General features: G+C 39.5%; 1 protein-coding gene across 27 annotated transcripts; it reads left to right on the forward strand.

Moving 5' to 3' along the window:
- Positions 1–403: 403 nt before the first annotated feature.
- Positions 404–19,128, forward strand: znf740a (zinc finger protein 740a). Of its 27 annotated transcripts, none has more exons than XM_029149624.3 (21): positions 412–834; positions 2,450–2,612; positions 2,820–3,002; positions 3,406–3,552; positions 4,178–4,292; positions 4,542–4,625; positions 6,291–6,374; positions 7,980–8,063; positions 8,423–8,506; positions 8,882–8,965; positions 9,270–9,353; positions 9,876–9,959; positions 11,198–11,281; positions 11,610–11,693; positions 12,018–12,101; positions 12,530–12,613; positions 13,054–13,137; positions 13,534–13,617; positions 15,306–15,389; positions 15,758–15,876; positions 16,036–19,128. In XM_029149624.3, exons 2-21 carry the CDS (start codon positions 2,568–2,570, stop codon positions 16,207–16,209), a joined length of 1,959 nt encoding a protein of 652 aa, XP_029005457.1. In that variant the 5' UTR covers positions 412–834; positions 2,450–2,567; the 3' UTR covers positions 16,210–19,128. The 27 variants fall into 27 exon arrangements, with proteins under 27 accessions (XP_029005460.1, XP_055364813.1, XP_055364812.1 ...); XM_029149626.3 differs by lacking the exon at positions 412–834 and adding an exon at positions 912–1,183; XM_029149627.2 differs by lacking the exon at positions 2,450–2,612 and having other exon boundaries at positions 404–834.
- Positions 19,129–19,371: the final 243 nt, after the last annotated feature.

Raw genomic sequence — 19,371 nt, forward strand, 5'->3', positions numbered from 1 at the left:
TTGTGTGAGGCATTGTAATACATAAACAGCATCAATCGAATAAAGTATTAGATTGTCATGGGATGCAAATTCTTACCACAGAATGGTTATAAGACAACACTGCAGATTTTTTCAAATGCATCACAATACTGCACATACACAATTTATGAGGTTAGGACCTATTCCCTGGACAACTGACCTCTGACACGCACGTCTGTTCTTGTTTCTTGCAATTAGACAACCCAGGTATGATGCACACGAAGGAAAAGTGCAAACGCCACGCAGATCAATTCTGAAGCCATTGGTGCTGACGTCACCACCCGTCAAAACGACATTTACTCCACAATATTAATTAGCCTGTGAGAATAAAGGAGTCGGTGATGGTAGCAGACAAGCGAGAATAGCAGCTTTATTTTTCAAAGCATCATTGTTAATCGAGACCAGGGGAGCATTTAATAAAAAAAACTGCGGACTGGGCCACTGTAATCACTAACGTGTTTAAACCGGCCTCCACGTCCCCGTTTTGTGTCGTTTTAAGGATTCGCTGCTCCCTTTTCATCGGCGTCTCCTCAGTCGTCGCCTGAGCGCGCTGCAGACTGAGAGGCCCGTTCCACCGCTATAATATATAAGTAGGCGTCGGGGCTCCATGATATTATGACACATGGATTAACAGAGGGGTTCTGCTCTTTTACGGGTCACCCGTCGGTCTCGGGCAGCTCCTAGAAGAAGATGCCCCATTCTCCCTGCGCTCGAGGAGTCTTCGCTGCCTTGTGGGGGAGTGGGTTACATCCTGTGGCGTTTCCTGTGTTTGTAAACTAGACGCTATTGAAAACGTCGGGCGAGTGAAGCGGAGAGGTAAATACACATCTTTTGGTTTTTCTTCCGATGCTCGATGAGTTTGGACTGTACATTGAGTGGTTTTGGTGTTTCATCCGGGCGATGCGTGCACAGTGAAGGCAGCAAGTAGGATCCAGACAGTAATTACAGCGATAATGTTAGCCATTGCTAGCTCGCTAGCAAACGTTAGCCTCGTCGTCGGGAGGGGGAGGCACTCTCGGCGACGGCCATCACGAATGTCTTTCATCGCAGTGTAGTGGAGCCACTTTAGCCTGTGCTTTACACTGCGGCCATGTTACAAATGCTTATTGGTCCTGTCTGCAAGATTTATGCTACCGCGAAGCGACTTTATCCGACCGATAACCAGGTAGGATAAAGGCGTTCGTTTAGGAATATGTGGGCGACGGCGCCAGGGAGCAGCTAGCTGCTGGCTAGCTCATCCTAGCAAGCCTGCTCAACATCAGCAGGACTAACATAATGTTGGGGCTAGTGCGAGGGCCAGTTTAGACAGTTCTGAAAATTACGTATTTGTTGTCCAAGTAACGGTCTTTCAACGTGTGGATATTTCCATTCTTAATAATATAACAGCGACAGAACTGTTTGGCACAGTTATGGATGTTGTAGTTATGGTAGCGTTAGCTATTTTCCTAATCGGGGGGCTAACGCTAGCCTGGAACGCCAGTCGCTAAAGCACTGTAGCGTTCAACTAGCCTCCATGGCTGCCGTTAACTTTTATTATAGCACGCAGCTAACCGTCATGTAAACACCCCTCACTCGGCGTTAAACGCAGAAAAGCCCGTTTCTTTAACTACGTGAACGACCTCCTAGCATGAAAGCGTGCGCTGTGTGAGGTCAGACTTCCATCAGCAGGTTGTGGGTGTAAGGAGAGAGCGTCTTTCTTCACAGTGTGGGACATTACACGGTTTAGACCCCACATTGTAGGGCAGCATGATCCACATGCTGGACCTAGACTGTCTGGATCTGTGCAAAATTACTCACATACGTGTTTTTTGAGGGTTTCTCAAGTATTCGTTCTAAGTTACCACTCATTCCATATTTTATGTTCAGTCCCCTCTCATCCTTTGCAACTTTTTTCTTTGTCACACTTTTTTCTTTAAAATGTCTTACTGCATTTGTCAGTTGTATATAGAGTCCAAATGTCCTTTTCATGTTGTGTGTGTGTGTGAGTGAATGTGTATTTTTTGTTTTGTTTTTGAACAAAATGCAATGCAAACAGTTTTCATAATTATTGCAATCTTATTCATGTTAACAAAGCCGATAGGGAAAAAATATGTTATGCAGAGCTGAAATCTAGAAAGAGAAATACTGGAAGTTGTTCAGCAGCAAATGGTTGTGCAGGTCCCTCAGTGACCTGCCACGATTTATTAGGGTAACTCCAAAAAAGAAAAAGCATAGATGCGAAGTCATTATACAGAATAAAAATGAAATACTGACCTCTTCCAGTGCACTTTTTGTTATTGGGCAGTTTCTGTACTGGTAAGTATGCAAACTGTAAACAAAAACAAAGTTGATTCAGTATAGTTTTTTGGTACAAGTGAATATTTGTGTGTTCTCTTTTGTGATGTCCTAGATTAATGTTTGTCTGTTTCATCCACATCCTCCTTTTCCTCAGTTTTAATGCTAGATGAGTGAGGTGGGTGTGGCTTCCCACCAGCCCGACCATCCTGACTGACGGATCTCTGGATGACCTTGTCCCCACCCCTGTCCGTGCGCTCACATACACCACAGCCATGTCACATCTGCCCAGCAGCTCAGTCCGCGACCATATGAAATGGGTTTGTTTTTGAGAACGCCAAAGTGGTTACAAATAACTTTACTTGCAATCTTGTGTCACTCAGGATGTTGTCATTGATAAGTAATATGGCAAGTCCCTCACGTGTGTGACTGTTGTCTTAGATACTAATTTCAAATATTCAACTTTTTAAAAATGTTTTCTATATTTCGTAATAAGCTCTCATCTTTTTTTATTTTTCGTATTGCAGGCGGGGCTGCTTGGCTGCGAAGCTGTCCTCTCTAGTATGGCCCTGATGCAGGCCAGCACTATGGCTGCTCCACCCAAAAAAATGATAGCTCCCCTTGGCCATGCACCTCCACAGAGGGAGGGACCTGACCGTGCTCCCCAGAGTCATATGATCCTTCCGTCAGGAATGAGCTGCCCACCACTGGTTAGTAGTTATTTGAAGAAGCTATATATGCCATGACATAACAAAAAAGTGTCGTTTATTTCCATGATTTAGGTGGGACTTGGAAAGCCCTGGAAGCCCCTTATTGGTTTAAGATTAAGTGTATTGCATGAAATAACCTTTCCTTCATCAAATTATTTGTTCCATGAAATCCATCACAATTGATTTCGAATAATTTTACTCATTTGTTGTACGTAATATTGAAATGTAGCATTTACGAACCCACTCTTCTCAGTTATGAGTTCTTTCAGTTGTCATTGGGACAATTTGCACATAAAGATTCACCTTACATTTATCATTTAATTTCAGCAATGTTCTGCTATTCTGGTTAAATATTAATGTAACAGATCTCTTAGGATATAATTACATTTTTCTGGGTTTGTAGCTTATCCGGAAGGAAGGTGAATTCCAAGCTCCCCGCCTACTGGATGAGAAGGAGATGAGGGCCAACGAGGACATGCAGCAGAAAAAAAAGAACAGGAAATCAGTAACGCCCTGTAAAGTGAGGGAGCAAGAAGGAAGGGGAGGGAAGGTCAGTAGCTATGCTTCCAAGTAGGAAATGATCTCTGCTGTGCATATTAATTTTCCTCTATTATTAGAAAGTGTTTTAAGCTACTTGGACACATTTTTGTAGGAGAAAACTCTTCAAGTGTGCCCGACTTGCAGATTTCATGTGTGCACATTTTGTTTGTGTGGGGGTGGGGGGAGGAGTTCAGAGAAGATGTGGAGGGGGTGGAGGATCTCTCGAGAGGAAAGGGGGGGAGGGGAGCGGAGTGAAGCAGAGCACAATAACTGCAGTTGTGTGCATAAGAGGGGGAGCAGTAGCATGAGGGCAGTAGGCCGTTGGAAGGGAGTGCAGAGTGTTTCTCAAATCGGACGAAATTAAATGTTCTGAAATAAAAAACTAACTATAATGTTAATAGGCAATTTGGTCTCAATCAATAACACAACATGGAAAATACAAAAAGGAAAAAAGGTTAGCCCTTTATATCATAATAAAAATAATTTCTCCTTTTACTTTATATCAATAGTTTTAGATTCTCCTTTTATATTCTGAGTTGTGTAGCAAATGGTCAAATGCACAGCACACGGTAGAGATTTGATCATTAAATTTCAGCCAGCATTTAAACGACAAACTTTTTCTTAATCTCCTTTAGGGCACAGATGAGAATGGCCCATCATCTAAAGTGCAGAAAAACTTCATTTGTGATCACTGTTACGGTGCGTTTAGGAGCGGATACCACCTGAAGAGACACATCCTCATTCACACAGGTATGGGTTGAGCTTGGAACAAGCCGAAGTTTGCCGTTTAGCCTCAGCAGCTTTTAATGACTCAATACTAGAATCATTTGTTGAACGAGGCTGTGAAGGCTTGAGTTGGACTGAATATAGGAATGTGCAGAAACTGTTAAGGATTTGCAATGGCCCGCTTAAAACCTTGTTTGGTAATAGCTTTTTGCCTCACAGCTAATTGGTGGTATCTGTGGGGACTTGAACTAAAACTGGTGCTCTTCGGTTTAGGGGAGAAGCCGTATGCTTGTGCCATATGTGACATGAGGTTTATTCAGCGTTACCACCTGGAGAGACACAGCCTCATTCACACGGGTATGCGTCTTTTAACCGTACCCATACTACATAAAGTGGACTACCTCTGTAGTCTGTCACTTGAATCAATGGACAGATGCTCAGGGTTAATTTTGTCTCTGGACAGTCATTTCCAACAAAGCCATTCCTCAATATCTGTTCAACACAAACAATCATTTTAAGAAAGTAAATATATACATTTTATTTCTTGAAGGCAATCCAGCACAGTCCAGTAGTTCCAAGTCCACTATGAAAAACTCTGTTGTAACATTTGTATTTTCCTTTGATCGGTTATAGATATTATGCAGGCTCTGGTGGTGAAAGATTTATCTTTTTTCCGGAATGTTAGTTGGGTCTTTTGGTGTTTGTAGTCTGTTTTGACTGTCTTTAAATCTTGCAAGGTCAAACTTCAAAGTTGTACAGGCCTTTCTTTCTGTCTTGAGCTGTGGTGTGCTAATGTTTTTTTTTTTTTTTTGTTTTTTTTAATGCATGTCTGTATTCGCATATTTTTACAAATGAGTGAAGTAGGAGGTTTGTTTGAATTTGTTTTGTTGCCAATGCTTTTGGATCTTATACCGATGTCAAACTGACACTGGTCTCACATAGTGAATTTAGTTTGAAGGACAACTATAGCCAGTCTAAAAATACTCTGTTCTGAAGACACGTAGCCAATACTACATGCTATGTAAAGCAGAACAACACTGCATAACATGCTGTCATAGCTGGTTGCAGTTCAGGTAGAGTTGATCACTCTGACCATTTGACAAACACTTCTGTTGAGGCACACTTGTCTCTTTACTCTTTGTCTCCCTTGTCTTTGTTTAACTTCAGGAAGTGTCCCAGCAGAACATTGGCTATAGAGGCAGATGTGAAGGAAAATATTCAAACCACTTGGTTTCACAATACTTGTTTCATGAAAGTGTTAAGTGACCAGCTGAAAGCTTTAGATGTTTGTAACTGAACATTATAGAAACGTTGCCCGTCACAGTGTACATTTAGACTTTAGCATCTTTCTCTTTGTAGTTTAGTTTACGTTTTAGTTCATGGATGTACAATTAGTAACAATTCTAAAACATTCTTGAAAAAGCTGATTTATTCTAAATTGTAAAAATGTTTTGTTTTAAAAGAAAACTTTTTGATAGTGGACTTGAAAGTGGACTTGTGGACCCTGGTGTTTATGTGAAAGCCTTCATTCACAGGCCACCAAAATATGCAAGGATTAGTTTTTGTATATTTTGAAGAAAATTCTTGTGGAAATAAGTGCATGGACATCAAAGAACCTTGTTTTTAACTGTTCAGGAAAATGTACATGTAGGACTGAAAACATGCATAGTTTCTATTTACACCATTTCACACACAGCTGTTTGTTTTTCTTTTACGAAGTATGCACTAAGGTAAGGGTAAGTCATCCTCCAACTATGCCCCAGTATTCACCAATCCCAGTGCATCAATCATAAACTAATATTGATCAAATCTGCAAAACATAGTTGGCATGGTTTACATTTACGTGCGCGTGTGTTTGTATATGTCTTATTTTGTTACAGTATTCAAAGTAGTTTAAATAAGCAGAACCAAACAAAGAAACACTGCATCTGTCCTGTTTTCCACATTTTGTATTTTTTTTCCCACGTTTTTCGCTCTTTAAATAGCCTGAATAGCTAATTATTTTATGCTCTGTGTGTGTAGGGGTGAAGCCGTACGCTTGTTCCATGTGTGACATGAGGTTTTTCCAGCGTTACCACCTGGAGAGACACAGACTCACTCATACGGGTATGCGTCCATTTACCGTACCCAGTTTTTGTGGAGAGATTTTGTTTAATTGAGATCAGTGTTTTTTGTTGAGGAGCGACTTGAGAACATTGCCATAATATCATTTGCACAAACGAACAGCATAGAAGCAGACATTGAATTATTTATATGGAGGGACTGGTCACTTTTCTGTCTTAACATGTATAAAACAGTATCAAGGGGTTCAGTGTGTAGGACTGTGTTTTAGTGTGACTTAATCCATTGTTTTGCCTCAGACTAACCTTTTTTTCTTGTACTTGTTCTAAATAATATCCTTTTTATAAATGTAGACAAAATATAGATACAGCAGCCCTCCACTACCAAAATGCTGGACAACAGCGTCCGGAATAGAATATTATTACTCGTTTAATGCAGAACTTCTTCCTCCTCATAACATATCTAGGTAAACATCTGAACTAATATAGTATCTTTGGACCTGCCACATGTTTTTTTCTCCTGTACCATTGCTTTTCTAACAAAATGTAGCCTGGCTTCAATTATTTACCTGTTGTTGTTGTTGTTGTTGTATGTCTGAGTAAACAGTCACTGCTTACTTTGTAGATTTTTGCTCTTATGGCTTTTCCACAGTATGTCTACATGATTACAGAATTAATGGTATTCAGTGGTCAGAGGGTTCCTTATTGGTGCATTGGCACAAATAGAAATCCAGAGTAGCGTGCAGCAGCTAGGCGTGTTGTGAATCTTTAGCTGTTGGGGGTGATTGGGTTGAGCTTATAATTGATAGTCTCTGCTCAAACTGGGCATGTGTTGCCTGACGACCTGCAGACAAGCTACTAATAGTAGCATCACATTGTGTGTAATTTACAGACTATGTTTATGCTTGACTTAAGTTGATCACAGCTGTTTGTACCAAACCGTGTCAGAATATTGGAATCAAATTAGTTCTAGTGTTCAGAATATATTTCAGTGATATATTGAAAATATATTAAAAGTCCATGAAATATTGTTCTTTGATGTCCACACTTATATATACGTATCTACAGACAAATGGCTGCACAACCTGTGTTTCCAAGCCGTTATCAGTTGGCTTTATTTATCTTCAGTCGCTCAGTTGATTTTTCAGGTAGTTCTGTTCATATTTTGGAGATCTGATCCGATGAATTAGCAAGTTAAGGCAAATCACTTTGCCGTGGAACAGTTGAAAGCAACACACACCTGAACGAATAAGAGCAGTTTTTAAACTTTTGCTTTAGGTTGCAGTAAATCGTTTTTATTACTAATAGCTTTTTATGCATTGGGTACACCATTAGAGAAACATGCTTCTGCTTTAGCAGCCCAGTTCGATTACTCTGTTTTCTTTGCTTTCTTGCTGCTGGCATGTATTGTCTGTCAACATGCATAGCTTATGTTTTATTATTTCTCTAGTTACCTGATTTTTTTCCCCAGATTTTAACTTTTAAATTAAGGACCATAGATTTAACTATAAATTACTGTAAATAAAAGTCAAAATCACACCAAATATAATGTTATACAGGTGTAGTACGTTAATGTCTGTGAATGGTGCTTCACTTCTGTCTAAAAGGAACGGCTCAGCTAATACTGTATGTTGATACTCTGTATATGTAGGGGTGAAGCCGTACGCTTGCTCCATGTGTGACATGAGGTTCTTCCAACGTTATCATCTGGCAAGACACAGCCTCACTCATACTGGTATGCGTCTGCTTACCGTAGCTCATTAGTTTAGTGGTGGCTTAGGGTGAATAAAGTGATTTCCATATACACATAATCAGAAATCCCCCGTTTTGGGACAACTGAATGGCACATTTTTGGCACATCATCAGCATATCCCCTACTGAATGCTATACTTTTGTTTAATGCTATTATAACTTTGCTACTACTGATTTCTTAAATAAGCACATTTGTCAGAAATTACCCACTGATGATCACAATACAAGTCTTTCTCATTTTGCTTATAATACAATTCAAAGAAAAGCTATTTTCAAGAGTTGATTGTATGTTATTTTATATTTTCTGTTTCTAGCTAATATTTACATACTTTCTGTGTATAGGGGTGAAGCCATACGCTTGCTCCATGTGTGACATGAGATTTTTTCAACGCTACCACTTGGCAAGACACAGCCTCACTCACACGGGTATGGGTTTGCTGTTCTTGCTACATTAGAGCCCAAATACCCCAATTACCAAAGTATAGAAGTTTCTTGATTATGGATGTCTATGATGTGATATTGGACTGTGGTTCCCATGATGCTTTCATTGGGGTTTCATTTTAGTACATATAGCATTTATCTAGTAAGTAAATTTCTGCAAAACTCAGTGTAGCTTTTCAATTCTAACATGCAGAGAGATGTCTGATTGAACATGTTCATCTCACATGTGGACAGATTGGAAAATGTTAATTGAATGCATTTGGTGTTTAATTGTACTGGTCCTGCTCCTTTTGGCATGTCTGGATACATAATGAGGGAATGTGTCCTGTGTTTTTACAAAATATTCTTATCTGTGTGCAGGGGTGAAGCCATATGCTTGCTCCATGTGTGACATGAGATTTTTCCAGAGATACCACCTGGCAAGACACACTCTCACCCATACGGGTATAAGTTTTACTTATCCCTCTCACTTAACAGTATCACGGGTTGTAAATACTTTTGGCATTGCTTACACAGAAGCACCCTGACAAGTGTCATTTGTGCTATTCCATATTCTCGACTGTAAAAACACTGACGCATGCTTCTTTGTATTTGCCTTTTCTGCCTCCCAGAGTTGACATACTGTGTATATAGTTGGACATGAGTTATAGATACAGTAAATAGAAATCATTGACTAGTTTGTGTAAAATGAATTATGTTGTGTACAACGTTCATGTAAACACTAAAGTTTGGTGCTGTATGCATTTAGGGGTGAAGCCATACGCTTGCTCCATGTGTGACATGAGGTTCTTCCAGCGTTACCATTTGGCAAGACACAGCCTCACTCATACTGGTATGCTTGAATTAATTAATTGTCCCCTTTCACTACAAAGCATTTCATATGAACCTACAGCTGTTTTTAATTGATAAGTCCCACTTGATGCAATACCAAAATGTTTAATAGAATTTTTAGGCTTTGTTGGAAAACTGTCCACTGAGAAAGTGACCATCTCTGTCAGTTACCTTTTTTTTTTTTTTTTTAATCGCAGTAATAGTATTGTTGCATGTTTGTTGATGTTTATCATGCTCCCATAGTAAAATTAAAGACACATTACACAAAAAGCCTTTTTAAAGCATGTATAATTTAATAAATTATACAGCAACAGACCTCTGAATAGCCCTCTGGGTTCAAAATTGCAAAATATAAGCCAAGGTTTCTCATAATTATAAATGTACCACACGTTTTGATGCCTGCAGATGGTTTTTTGTGTATGTGTGTCTTTTTAACAGAATGAACCTAAAGATTTAAGTATACACTGATCATGGACTTCATTACACCACTAAAAGGCATCTAACACACTTGTACTTTGTTTAGGGGTGAAGCCATATGCTTGTACCATGTGTGACATGAGGTTTATACAACGTTACCAACTGGAGAGACACAGTCTTACGCATACAGGTACGTCCTTTTAATAATTTAGCTGTTGGTACTTCCCGCTTCAGAACTTTGATCATGCATGTACCCCACATTGTTTATATGGCTGCTTCAAACTCGAGTTTGTATCGCTTTCTGTCGCTATATTGACAAATACTAAAGTTTCATATTGCCTTTGCAAAGGGCTTCTTAAGCACCTAACACAATAACAAGGAACAATATTTTCCCAATACTATGCATATGAAATGACACAATGACCAATCAGCAAATTTGAGGACCCTTTTCTTAGGAGTGTGTAACATTTGAAGTGTTTTGTGGTACAAACATTTTATTCAAATGTTTCTGAAAAACAGCCAGATTACCACAAAAACCTTTTATCAATAAAATAATTTACTGTTGCTCTCTTTAGACAACTGCACCACAAAATTACTGTTTTGGGTTCCAGTTGATGTCAATAGGCCTTTTAAGCTCAAAGCTGACTGCTCACAATCTAGTCGTCGTGTCATTTCATTGATTGTGTTGAGGAAGTAATTTTATATTTGTGGTGGGATTTAGTCATATTGGTAAGCAGGTTTTGCTTAAGGCCTTTGGTGTTACAGAACAGTTCTTAATTTGCAAGAGGGACCAGAGGTTTATAAATTTTTATTAATATCACAAATGAATTCTTTATGATCATTCTTTAGCTCAGTTTGTGTCCAGTGCAAATCACATGTTGTTTCTCAATGTGTTGTGCATAGTTGTTTACCAACTGCCTAAAATTGTCTAATGTCTGCGATCAGCGTGACAAAAGGTCTTGAAATATCTATTTAAAACAATTTTCAGGTCTTGAAAAATCTTTTCCGAATTAGGTTGAAATTGTCTGAACGTAAGCATCTATTGGCATAGTTCGAAAACCGTGCTGTCATGCTAGTTGGATCGTGCATGTTCGATACCTTGATTTCGCTTCAATTATTGGTGGGATTATTGGTGCGTTTTTAGGTTTGAAGATAATGTTGTTGTCCACCTAAGATTAATGCGCTTACAATTTGTTTAATATTAACTTTGGTCTTAGACGTTCAGCGGCTACAATTGAACTGCAGTCAGATTTAAAGTCTAATTTCCAATTGGAAAATAAGAGTATGGAAGCATGCTGGAATTTCCAGTGTAACCAAAGCGCTGATAAGTGCAACCAAACTTTACTAAGCGATTAGTAAAGTTGAATGTCGATCATTTTTGGCAGTTGAGTTCTTTTTAATGCTAAAGTTGGTACTTTGTGTGTATAGGGGTGAAGCCGTACGCTTGCACCATGTGTGACAAGAGGTTTTTTCAGCGCTACCACCTGGCGAGACACAGCCTCACTCATATGGGTATGGGTCTGCCGATTTTAACCTAGTCCCAAGATTAGGATGCTGCACCATCTGAATGATTGATCTGTACTCATACATTATGCTACATGATAACAGTCCCTACAAAATATAGTCCTCTATTTTGTGTAAAAGGATTTTACATTTCCTCAGAAGATTTAGTTATTTGAAGCTTTTAGTTCTCGTAACCTTGTAAAGTATTTTAGGATATGACATTGGTTATTAACCACAGATATCAATTTACCATAGACCGGTACTTTTCAGTTATAACAGTAAAAGAGACTTATGGTGGGGAGACACAAAATTAATTGTCTTGATGCTCTGCGTTTAGGTGTGAAACCTTATGCTTGCACCATGTGTGACATGAAGTTTTTTCAGCGTTACCACCTGGCGAGACACAGCCTCACTCATACGGGTATGGGTCCGTGCACCGTGCCCTTAACACTCAGTGTCTGAGGTTATATAGCTTTAACCCGCTAGTCAGCTTTACACATACCTGCTTACGTTTTAAGGGAATGTGCTTATAAAGCACAACATTTCTAGTCATTTGATCAGTTAATATACCCATTAGTAGTTTTTGATGGTTGCTGTGTAACATCATTAAAGACCGGGTAAAAGTCCAAAAGAAAAGTTTGTTTTTGCATGAAATTGGCAATTGTGTGGTTAATAACCAATAGCGTAGCTATGAATCTTAATCTAAGTAAGGCCAAGTGATATAATATTGCTACTTTGCATTTAGGTGTGAAACCTTATGCTTGCACCATGTGTGACAAGAGGTTTTTTCAGCGCTACCACCTGGCGAGACACAGCCTCACTCATATGGGTATGCGTCCGCCCACCTTACCCATGTCACTGAAATCAGACTGTACTCACATTATGTTTGACAGATTAATTCATGGCAGCGTTTAGTAGCTTTGTTGAACTGACCAATAGCATGATTTCTTAATCACATCTACCCACCAATATGCTCATAAATGCAACAGTAAAGAAATACAGGAGTGAGACATCATCAGCTCATGTGATGTGTTGAGTTGTGGATTTGACAATTGGTCTGACACATTTGGTTTCTTCATTTGATTTGTAGGAAAAGCAAATAGGCATGTATTTCTCAAAAGCATTTCAAAACGATTAAAAAAGTGGTTAACAACCCATCAATTCTGAGAGGATATTCGAAGTTTATTGCCTATTGATGGATTGTGAACACAAAAAAATGCAAGGTGTGAAAATAATACCTTGATGCTCTGCGTTTAGGTGTGAAACCTTTTGCTTGTACCATGTGTGACATGAGGTTTGTTCAGCGTTACCACCTGGCGAGACACAGCCTCACCCATACGGGTATGCGTCAGTGCACTTGCCCTTCTGACATTGTGTAGCTCATTTTTGTCTTTTATTGTGCTACTATCAGGGGCGCATACAAAACAAACCGTATTGTACACATAACGTTATTAGCAGGAAAAACCCTAAAACCCTGGCTGTAGTTTTTAAGGCTAGTGTACAACTTTTACAACCAAAATACGGAATAAAACCAACTACATTAAACACGTTTCCCCTCTGATTAATTAAAGGCAAAGTCTCCTAATTAGATATTTTGCTTGGGTAGCTAAAACTGTTTGCTATAGGTATAGTCAAGTGTTAAACAGAGGACATCGTTGAAATGAAATGTTTTTGTTTGCATGAATTGGCATATGTGTAGTTTATAAGCAGTAGCATGGGCATTCATTGGTAAAGAATGGAAATGGAGGTAAAATGATGTAATATTGCTACTTTGCATTTAGGTGTGAAACCTTATGCTTGCACCATGTGTGACAAGAGGTTTTTTCAGCGCTACCACCTGGCGAGACACAGCCTCACTCATATGGGTATGCGTCCGCCCACCTTACCCATGCCACTGAAATCAGACTGTACTTGCATTGTGTTAGACTCTGAGGCAGCTATGTGTATGTATGAGTAACTAGTACAGTCCTCCATTATATGTAAATGCAGCCTTGAAACACGTCTGTACATCGACACGAACACAAGACTGTGATATCATCAGCTCATGTGATGTGTTTAGTTGTGGATTGGAATCTGAATGACACACTTTGATGTGTGTTTAATTGGGCACTTGACAAGCATTTTGTTTAGGAAACGTCCATCTGAGTGACTAGTGGTTAACAACCCATCAATGTAAATGAGTTTTAAATGCATTGCTGATTGATGGATTGTGATCTAGACACTGACATCCTGAAAATAACGTATCACTGCTCTGCATTCAGGTGTGAAACCTTATGCTTGCACCATGTGTGACATGAGGTTTGTTCAGCGTTACCACCTGGCGAGACACAGCCTCACTCATACGGGTATGGGTCCGTGCACCTGCCCTTCTCACATCTTATCAATCACCATTTACCATTTATCTTTCTTATAGCTGAAGAATTAAAATATCAATTATTGTTTTGGTTGGTGCTGTTGGTTTTGTAAGAAATATACCGTAAAGGTCTCTCTTTTCTTTTACCTCTACTTTAGATTAGTAAGAAACAAAATAATGTTGCCCTCCAGAATTATTGGCAGATAGTGAGAGATGATGTGGGAGTTTACAACTCGTCAGCACAATATTTTCAACTGAGCAGTTATCGTCTTTCGTCCTAATAATCAAGTGGTAGCCAGTGGAAATATTCAGCAGGGATGTGATGGCATTTATTTCATTGTTCATTATTGATTGCTGTGAGAGTTAAGTCTAGTTCTAGTGTTGTTTTGTCCTACATGGAGTGACAAGTACCAGTGTAATATCTGTCAATTAAAATGATGGTCCCTGTCTATAACTCAGTGCTTCTGTTGAAGGTGTTGGTTTTTACAGCATAAGAGTGTTGGCTGCATTTCTGATACCCATGCATTAGCTTACCGAGGAGCATTTAAGTGTTTTTTCCCCCTAAAAAAAGAAAAAAGTATCCAAGCTCAAACCGTCTGGCATTTAATGCTATTACTCAACCTATACTTATCATAAAAGCTGCGGTTATATTAAGTAATAAACGTCATGTGTGTCTATTACTCTATTTTAACCACATTCTTATGATTTCCAAATACGTCGGTATACAGTTTTCAATTGCAGTTTTGTCCCGTTTTTTTTTTCCTGTAAGTTCCTCTTCACTCTTTTAGATAAAGGTGCATTCCATGACTGAACACCTGCCCAGTGTAGACAGGAACACCAGCCTGAGACTCTACATGGTGCCAGTGCTGAAACAGCACCAGCCGTCCCACGTTCAATTATTTTGTGTTAAGGGCTGCTGTCCTCAAGTTCTGAAATTTCCTTTGTTCTGCCTGTTAAAGTTTTGTTTTTTGTTTTCCAGCGCATACCAGTAATAATGGAGGGCAATTTAAGAAACGCAGTAACATAAATACATAATTCTGAGTTTGGTGTCGGTCAACTAGGGTTTAATGTTAAGAACAAAATCTGCTCATGTACTCTGGTTTTTGCCATTTTCCTTTCCAGTTGCTTCTTGGCCTAATTTACTGTAAAAGAAAGTGAATAATATTTCAGAGAACTCCCTCTTCCTTAAACAATGTCAACTATATCAATTTTCTATTTGTTTTTGTTGTTCAGAGTCAGTAACAAAAATATGCAACCACCAACCAAGTAATAACAATACCTCCAAACCTGCAAGGAATAAAACAGAAAAATACTTTCTGAAACACAACCCTGCTTACAGCAGTTTATGTTTCCTTGTTTTGCCTATGATTCATTCTGACAGGACCCACAACAACCCATTTAGTTTCACTATAACTCCCCTTTTTTAGATGACAGCATGTATTTGCACTTTGTTTGAAACCTGGCATGGTTGGCTCCCAATTATCCTAAAACCAATGTACCATAACTGTTCTTATGTCTATACATTCAGCATATGTTCACAAACCAGGAAATGCGCACGTTACATGACTGATGAGTCATTACGACTGCCAGAATTCTAGTCCTTGTGCTAGCTTGAGTCATGAAAGATGTGATTTTTGCACTTGTGGGTGGTAGGGCTAATGTATTGCTCTGTGTGTGTAGGGGTGAAGCCATATGCTTGTTCCATGTGTGACATGAGGTTTATTCAGCGTAACCACCTGGAGAGACACAGCCTCACTCATACGGGTATGGGTCCCTTCATACCCTCATTACTCACGAGAGAACGGGCTCGCAACAAACTCGAGTTTGGATTGTCAAGTCATTTGATGGGATGTTGAACCAGCCTCAAAGTAATCTCCCCCAGTTTGTGGGGTTATTGTGTTGCGTAGATCTGGGCCATGAAAACAAGAAATTCCACTCTGATCTACACATAATGAGTTGATGACGAGGCCTTTTAGCATATCAGCTTGCAGATGCTGAGAGTTCACTGTTAAAGTACTCTTAGAGCAATAGCACGTGTTGGAAAATTAGGCTGTGAATGAAAGATGCACGCAGTACATTGGTACAAGACACTAAAATTGATGCATTGACTTTGTATTTGTGTGCTCTTATAGGGGAGAAGCCATTTGCTTGTGACATGTGTGATATGAGGTTTATCCAGCGCTACCACCTTGAGAGACACAAGCGTGTCCATAGTGGGGAGAAGCCTTACCAGTGTGAACGGTGCCAGCAGGTTTGTATGAATTCAAACCAAGACAGCTCACCCTGAACCACACTTCATCCAGTACCTTGATCCTTTCAGTTGTTGTGCAAAACTATTAGCTCATTAAACGTAGGTTTGTTGATCTGACCCAAATTAAACTGAACTCCGCCAAATTCTTTTCTTTCAAAGAACTTTTCACGGACAGACCGGCTGCTGCGGCATCGGCGGTTGTGCCAAGGCCGCAGCGTAGCCAAAGTAGAGAACCAGCCATGTTGTGAACCACGCCCATATGCCCAGGAACCTCCACCCGCACCACCAACCTGGAGCCCTCTCCACCCCCCTCCGGGCCGCCTGGCAGTCTGACATTCCGCCTTCCCTGCATCCACAGCACCGCCAGCGATGGGACAAGCCACAGGGTTTCTTCTTTTCAGCTCTGTGCTTAGCGGCACCACACTCTAGCACAGGCTGATCTCGCAGCTCCAGTCTCTGAACTACTAATGGCAGAGGGACATTTGTGCTTTTATTTTGTTAACTTTTTACTGTTTCCTTTTATTCCCAGTTTTTTAAGACAAGTTTTCTGTGATGACTAGTGGTCCTGTTTTTGTACTTAACCTGTTTGAGTTTTGCAAAAAAAAAAAAAAAGAACTGTTATCTGCATTTAATGGTACTTGTGGGGATGGGTGGCGACTATTGTTGGTCCTGACATGTCAGCGGGAGACTGGGATGAAGTGGTGAGGATGTGTATTCGAGCATCTTCCTGTTTTTTGTGGCCCGTTTATGCTCAAGAAGAATATCACTGCTCAGAATCAATAAACCTGAACTTTACATCCAATTATTGCAGAAATAAATCTGTTGGTGTCCTGTGGATCTGCTACATACACATAAGAGGACTTATGAGTATTGAATTGTTTTTACTATTACCTATTTGCATTTTTCAATGGGACTTGAGTGAGAATTCTCTGTGCAGTAAAGGGGCCAAGAGAAACAAAAGAAAGTAATGGAAATTGGGCTCAAATTCAGTTTTGTGTCCTGAGAAAACCTGAGTAATGTGAGCATGTTTATTAAAACGATATAACCGTTTTACCTGACTGTAATGCCGGACTTCCAAGAATTGGAGGATGAGGCAACCTGCAGCCGCCCGGGTGTGTGTGCTCACCCTGTTATGTCTGGAAGACTCAGGAAATGGCGCAGCATGGCATCCTTAGCAAGTCCTCCTCTCGAGTTGTGCTATTGTGCTTACAGTTGTGCGTGCGTGTGTGTGTGTATATATAGATATATACAGAGCTCTCCAGTACCTACCAGAAAGCTGTTCCTCCTGACTCTGTCCACAGGGTCTGGTTTAAAACAGTGCAAGTCGGCCACTCAGTACCATTAGATTTGTACAGATTCTTATGAGTTTACCGGGGGTATACAAAATCTTGTGGCCTTAGTGTATTTTCTTTTTTTTTTTTTTTGTTCATTTGTTTATTTTTCTCGGCTATTATTATTTTATTGTGGATCAGATGTATTTACTAAAACAAGACAGCCTTTCATCAAATCTTATTTTTTAATTTGTTGGGTCCTAAAGCTGTCATAGTTACAGAATGTTGATGGCTTCAGTAGTGCTACAGCAGACAGTCGGCTGTCCAGGGGCTGGGTCATTGGCACTGATTACAGTGTAACAGTAAATAATCCTGAAGGAGGTCCTGGTCCTTGTTAGAAGTCAGTTGTGCTAAATTTCCTTCCCACTGCAGTGCATTGGCCTGCCTGAGGCCACGGCAGAATCAACACATGCTTGACTCTGCTACACACTAACAATTGCCTTTTTTTATCCAAATATTATGTGGTTGGTGTGTTATAATGGATGTCTGTCATGTCATTGGGTTTAGCCTTAAGTACGTGCGGCTACATAAATAATCATTGTAGTACTAAATGATATTGTAACAAACTGTTTCTATTAACTTTGGTCGTACTGTGTGCAGGTCAGGGCAGTTGTTGCCTGTTGAAGAATTTCTCAAACTTGATCCTTTCTGTGACGGGTGAGGTCCACTGGGCGGAGCGTAATTGGACATATCATGGCATCTCAACTGATCTCTGATAACACGACAAGGAACAAATGACTGAAACCTTCAGGGGACTACAGTTTTCATGTAGATCCTGAGTTCGAATCATTTTAAGGCCTTTGAATGTGGCAATGGGATCCCAGTGTTTTTGATCTGGTGTGTTTAAGTCCAGATGTTTTGTTTCCATACAAATGACTGGCACATTTGGGACAAATGTGCCAGTCATTTGTTTATTTTGTTTTTGTTTTTACCAGAAGTATTACTAAGAAGGTGTCTTTAATGGTGCATTGATATCAGAGCAGTGTTGCACGATGGTTAAATGCGTGCACAAAGATGGGACAGCTTGATCTGAACTAAAACCCTGCAGTAGTCATGGGGCCAAGTTTGAGAAATGAAAGGCTATTCTCTGCAAACTCAACTCCCAAACTGTGGAAGGCTGGCGCGAGCACATATTTAAAATGGCTAAAGGGCAATACAGTATATAGTTGGTGTCTCTTGTTAATAACTTTTTTTGTCATTTATTGTTTTTAGTATTACCAATCTCATTGTTATAATGCAATAGAATCCTTGAGTCTCGAATCATGTGTTTATAAGATTGAGGTTTTAATTTTTTTCAGACCGATTCGAGGATTGATGTGTCTGAAAACGTCTCATCACATTTTGATGATTGTTTCAAGGACCTTTTTTATTCTGATACAATTGTAAACACTGGAGTGAAAGGAAAAAAAAAGACAAAAAAAGAAATATGGGTATTTTTTTCCTTCAGACTGTACTAGACTGTAGGTTTTAGACAAAGCCTGTTTCTCCTCAACATGACACGGACAATGGACAGAACAATTTGGATCAGTACAGTTGAGAGCCCAGTATGTTCAGTTATTTTGAGGTAGTAGTACCACAAGAAAATGTTTTTTTTCTTACACAAAGTCCCTGGTATTTGTAGTAAATTATATTGATAATGGTATTAGATGAACAACAGCATAACAGTAGCTATCACAGATTAGTTGGTTTCTTTATTAGTCTTGCATGCAGAGTTATGGTCCTCAGTTACGATAGGATCTTGATATTGATTATTTTGTGTAGGAGAACAAGTGCATAAAAGTAACTTCCTAAAAATGATAAAATGATCATTGTACAATGGGCTAACTAATATGTACCCTTGTGATCCAATTAGTTTCAACAGTATGAAAATCAGAGGAGAGGCTTCTTACTATTACGCTGAAATAAAAGAATTTGTAAAGGACCTTTGTCTGTTCACTGATTTTCATTTTGGAGGTGGGGATGGGATTTTTTTATTCTACTTATAACTCTGATTTAGAAAATTAAACTGAAAACAAAACCTCATTACCTCATTATACTATTGCAAAAATTTGTGCAATCAGCTTCGCTCATCAGTAAAAATACTTTCCACCCCACATGATAAGACATGTTATCGGATGGAAGGTATTTTCTCTGGCTCCAGGATGTTTTTCAACAGTTGTAGCAT

Source organism: Betta splendens, chromosome 5, assembly GCF_900634795.4.
Source record: "Betta splendens chromosome 5, fBetSpl5.4, whole genome shotgun sequence".
NCBI classification, from domain to species: Eukaryota; Metazoa; Chordata; class Actinopteri; order Anabantiformes; family Osphronemidae; genus Betta; species Betta splendens.

What these genes read in the sequence shown, in the direction of transcription:
- znf740a (XM_029149624.3), top strand. Translation starts at nt 2,568, where the DNA reads ATGTCACATCTGCCCAGCAGCTCAGTCCGCGACCATATGAAATGG. An exon ending in ACACAGCCTCACTCATACTG is followed by an intron (nt 9,354 to 9,875) that starts GTATGCTTGAAT and finishes TACTTTGTTTAG; the next exon opens with GGGTGAAGCCATATGCTTGT. An exon ending in ACACAGCCTCACTCATACGG is followed by an intron (nt 11,694 to 12,017) that starts GTATGGGTCCGT and finishes CTTTGCATTTAG; the next exon opens with GTGTGAAACCTTATGCTTGC.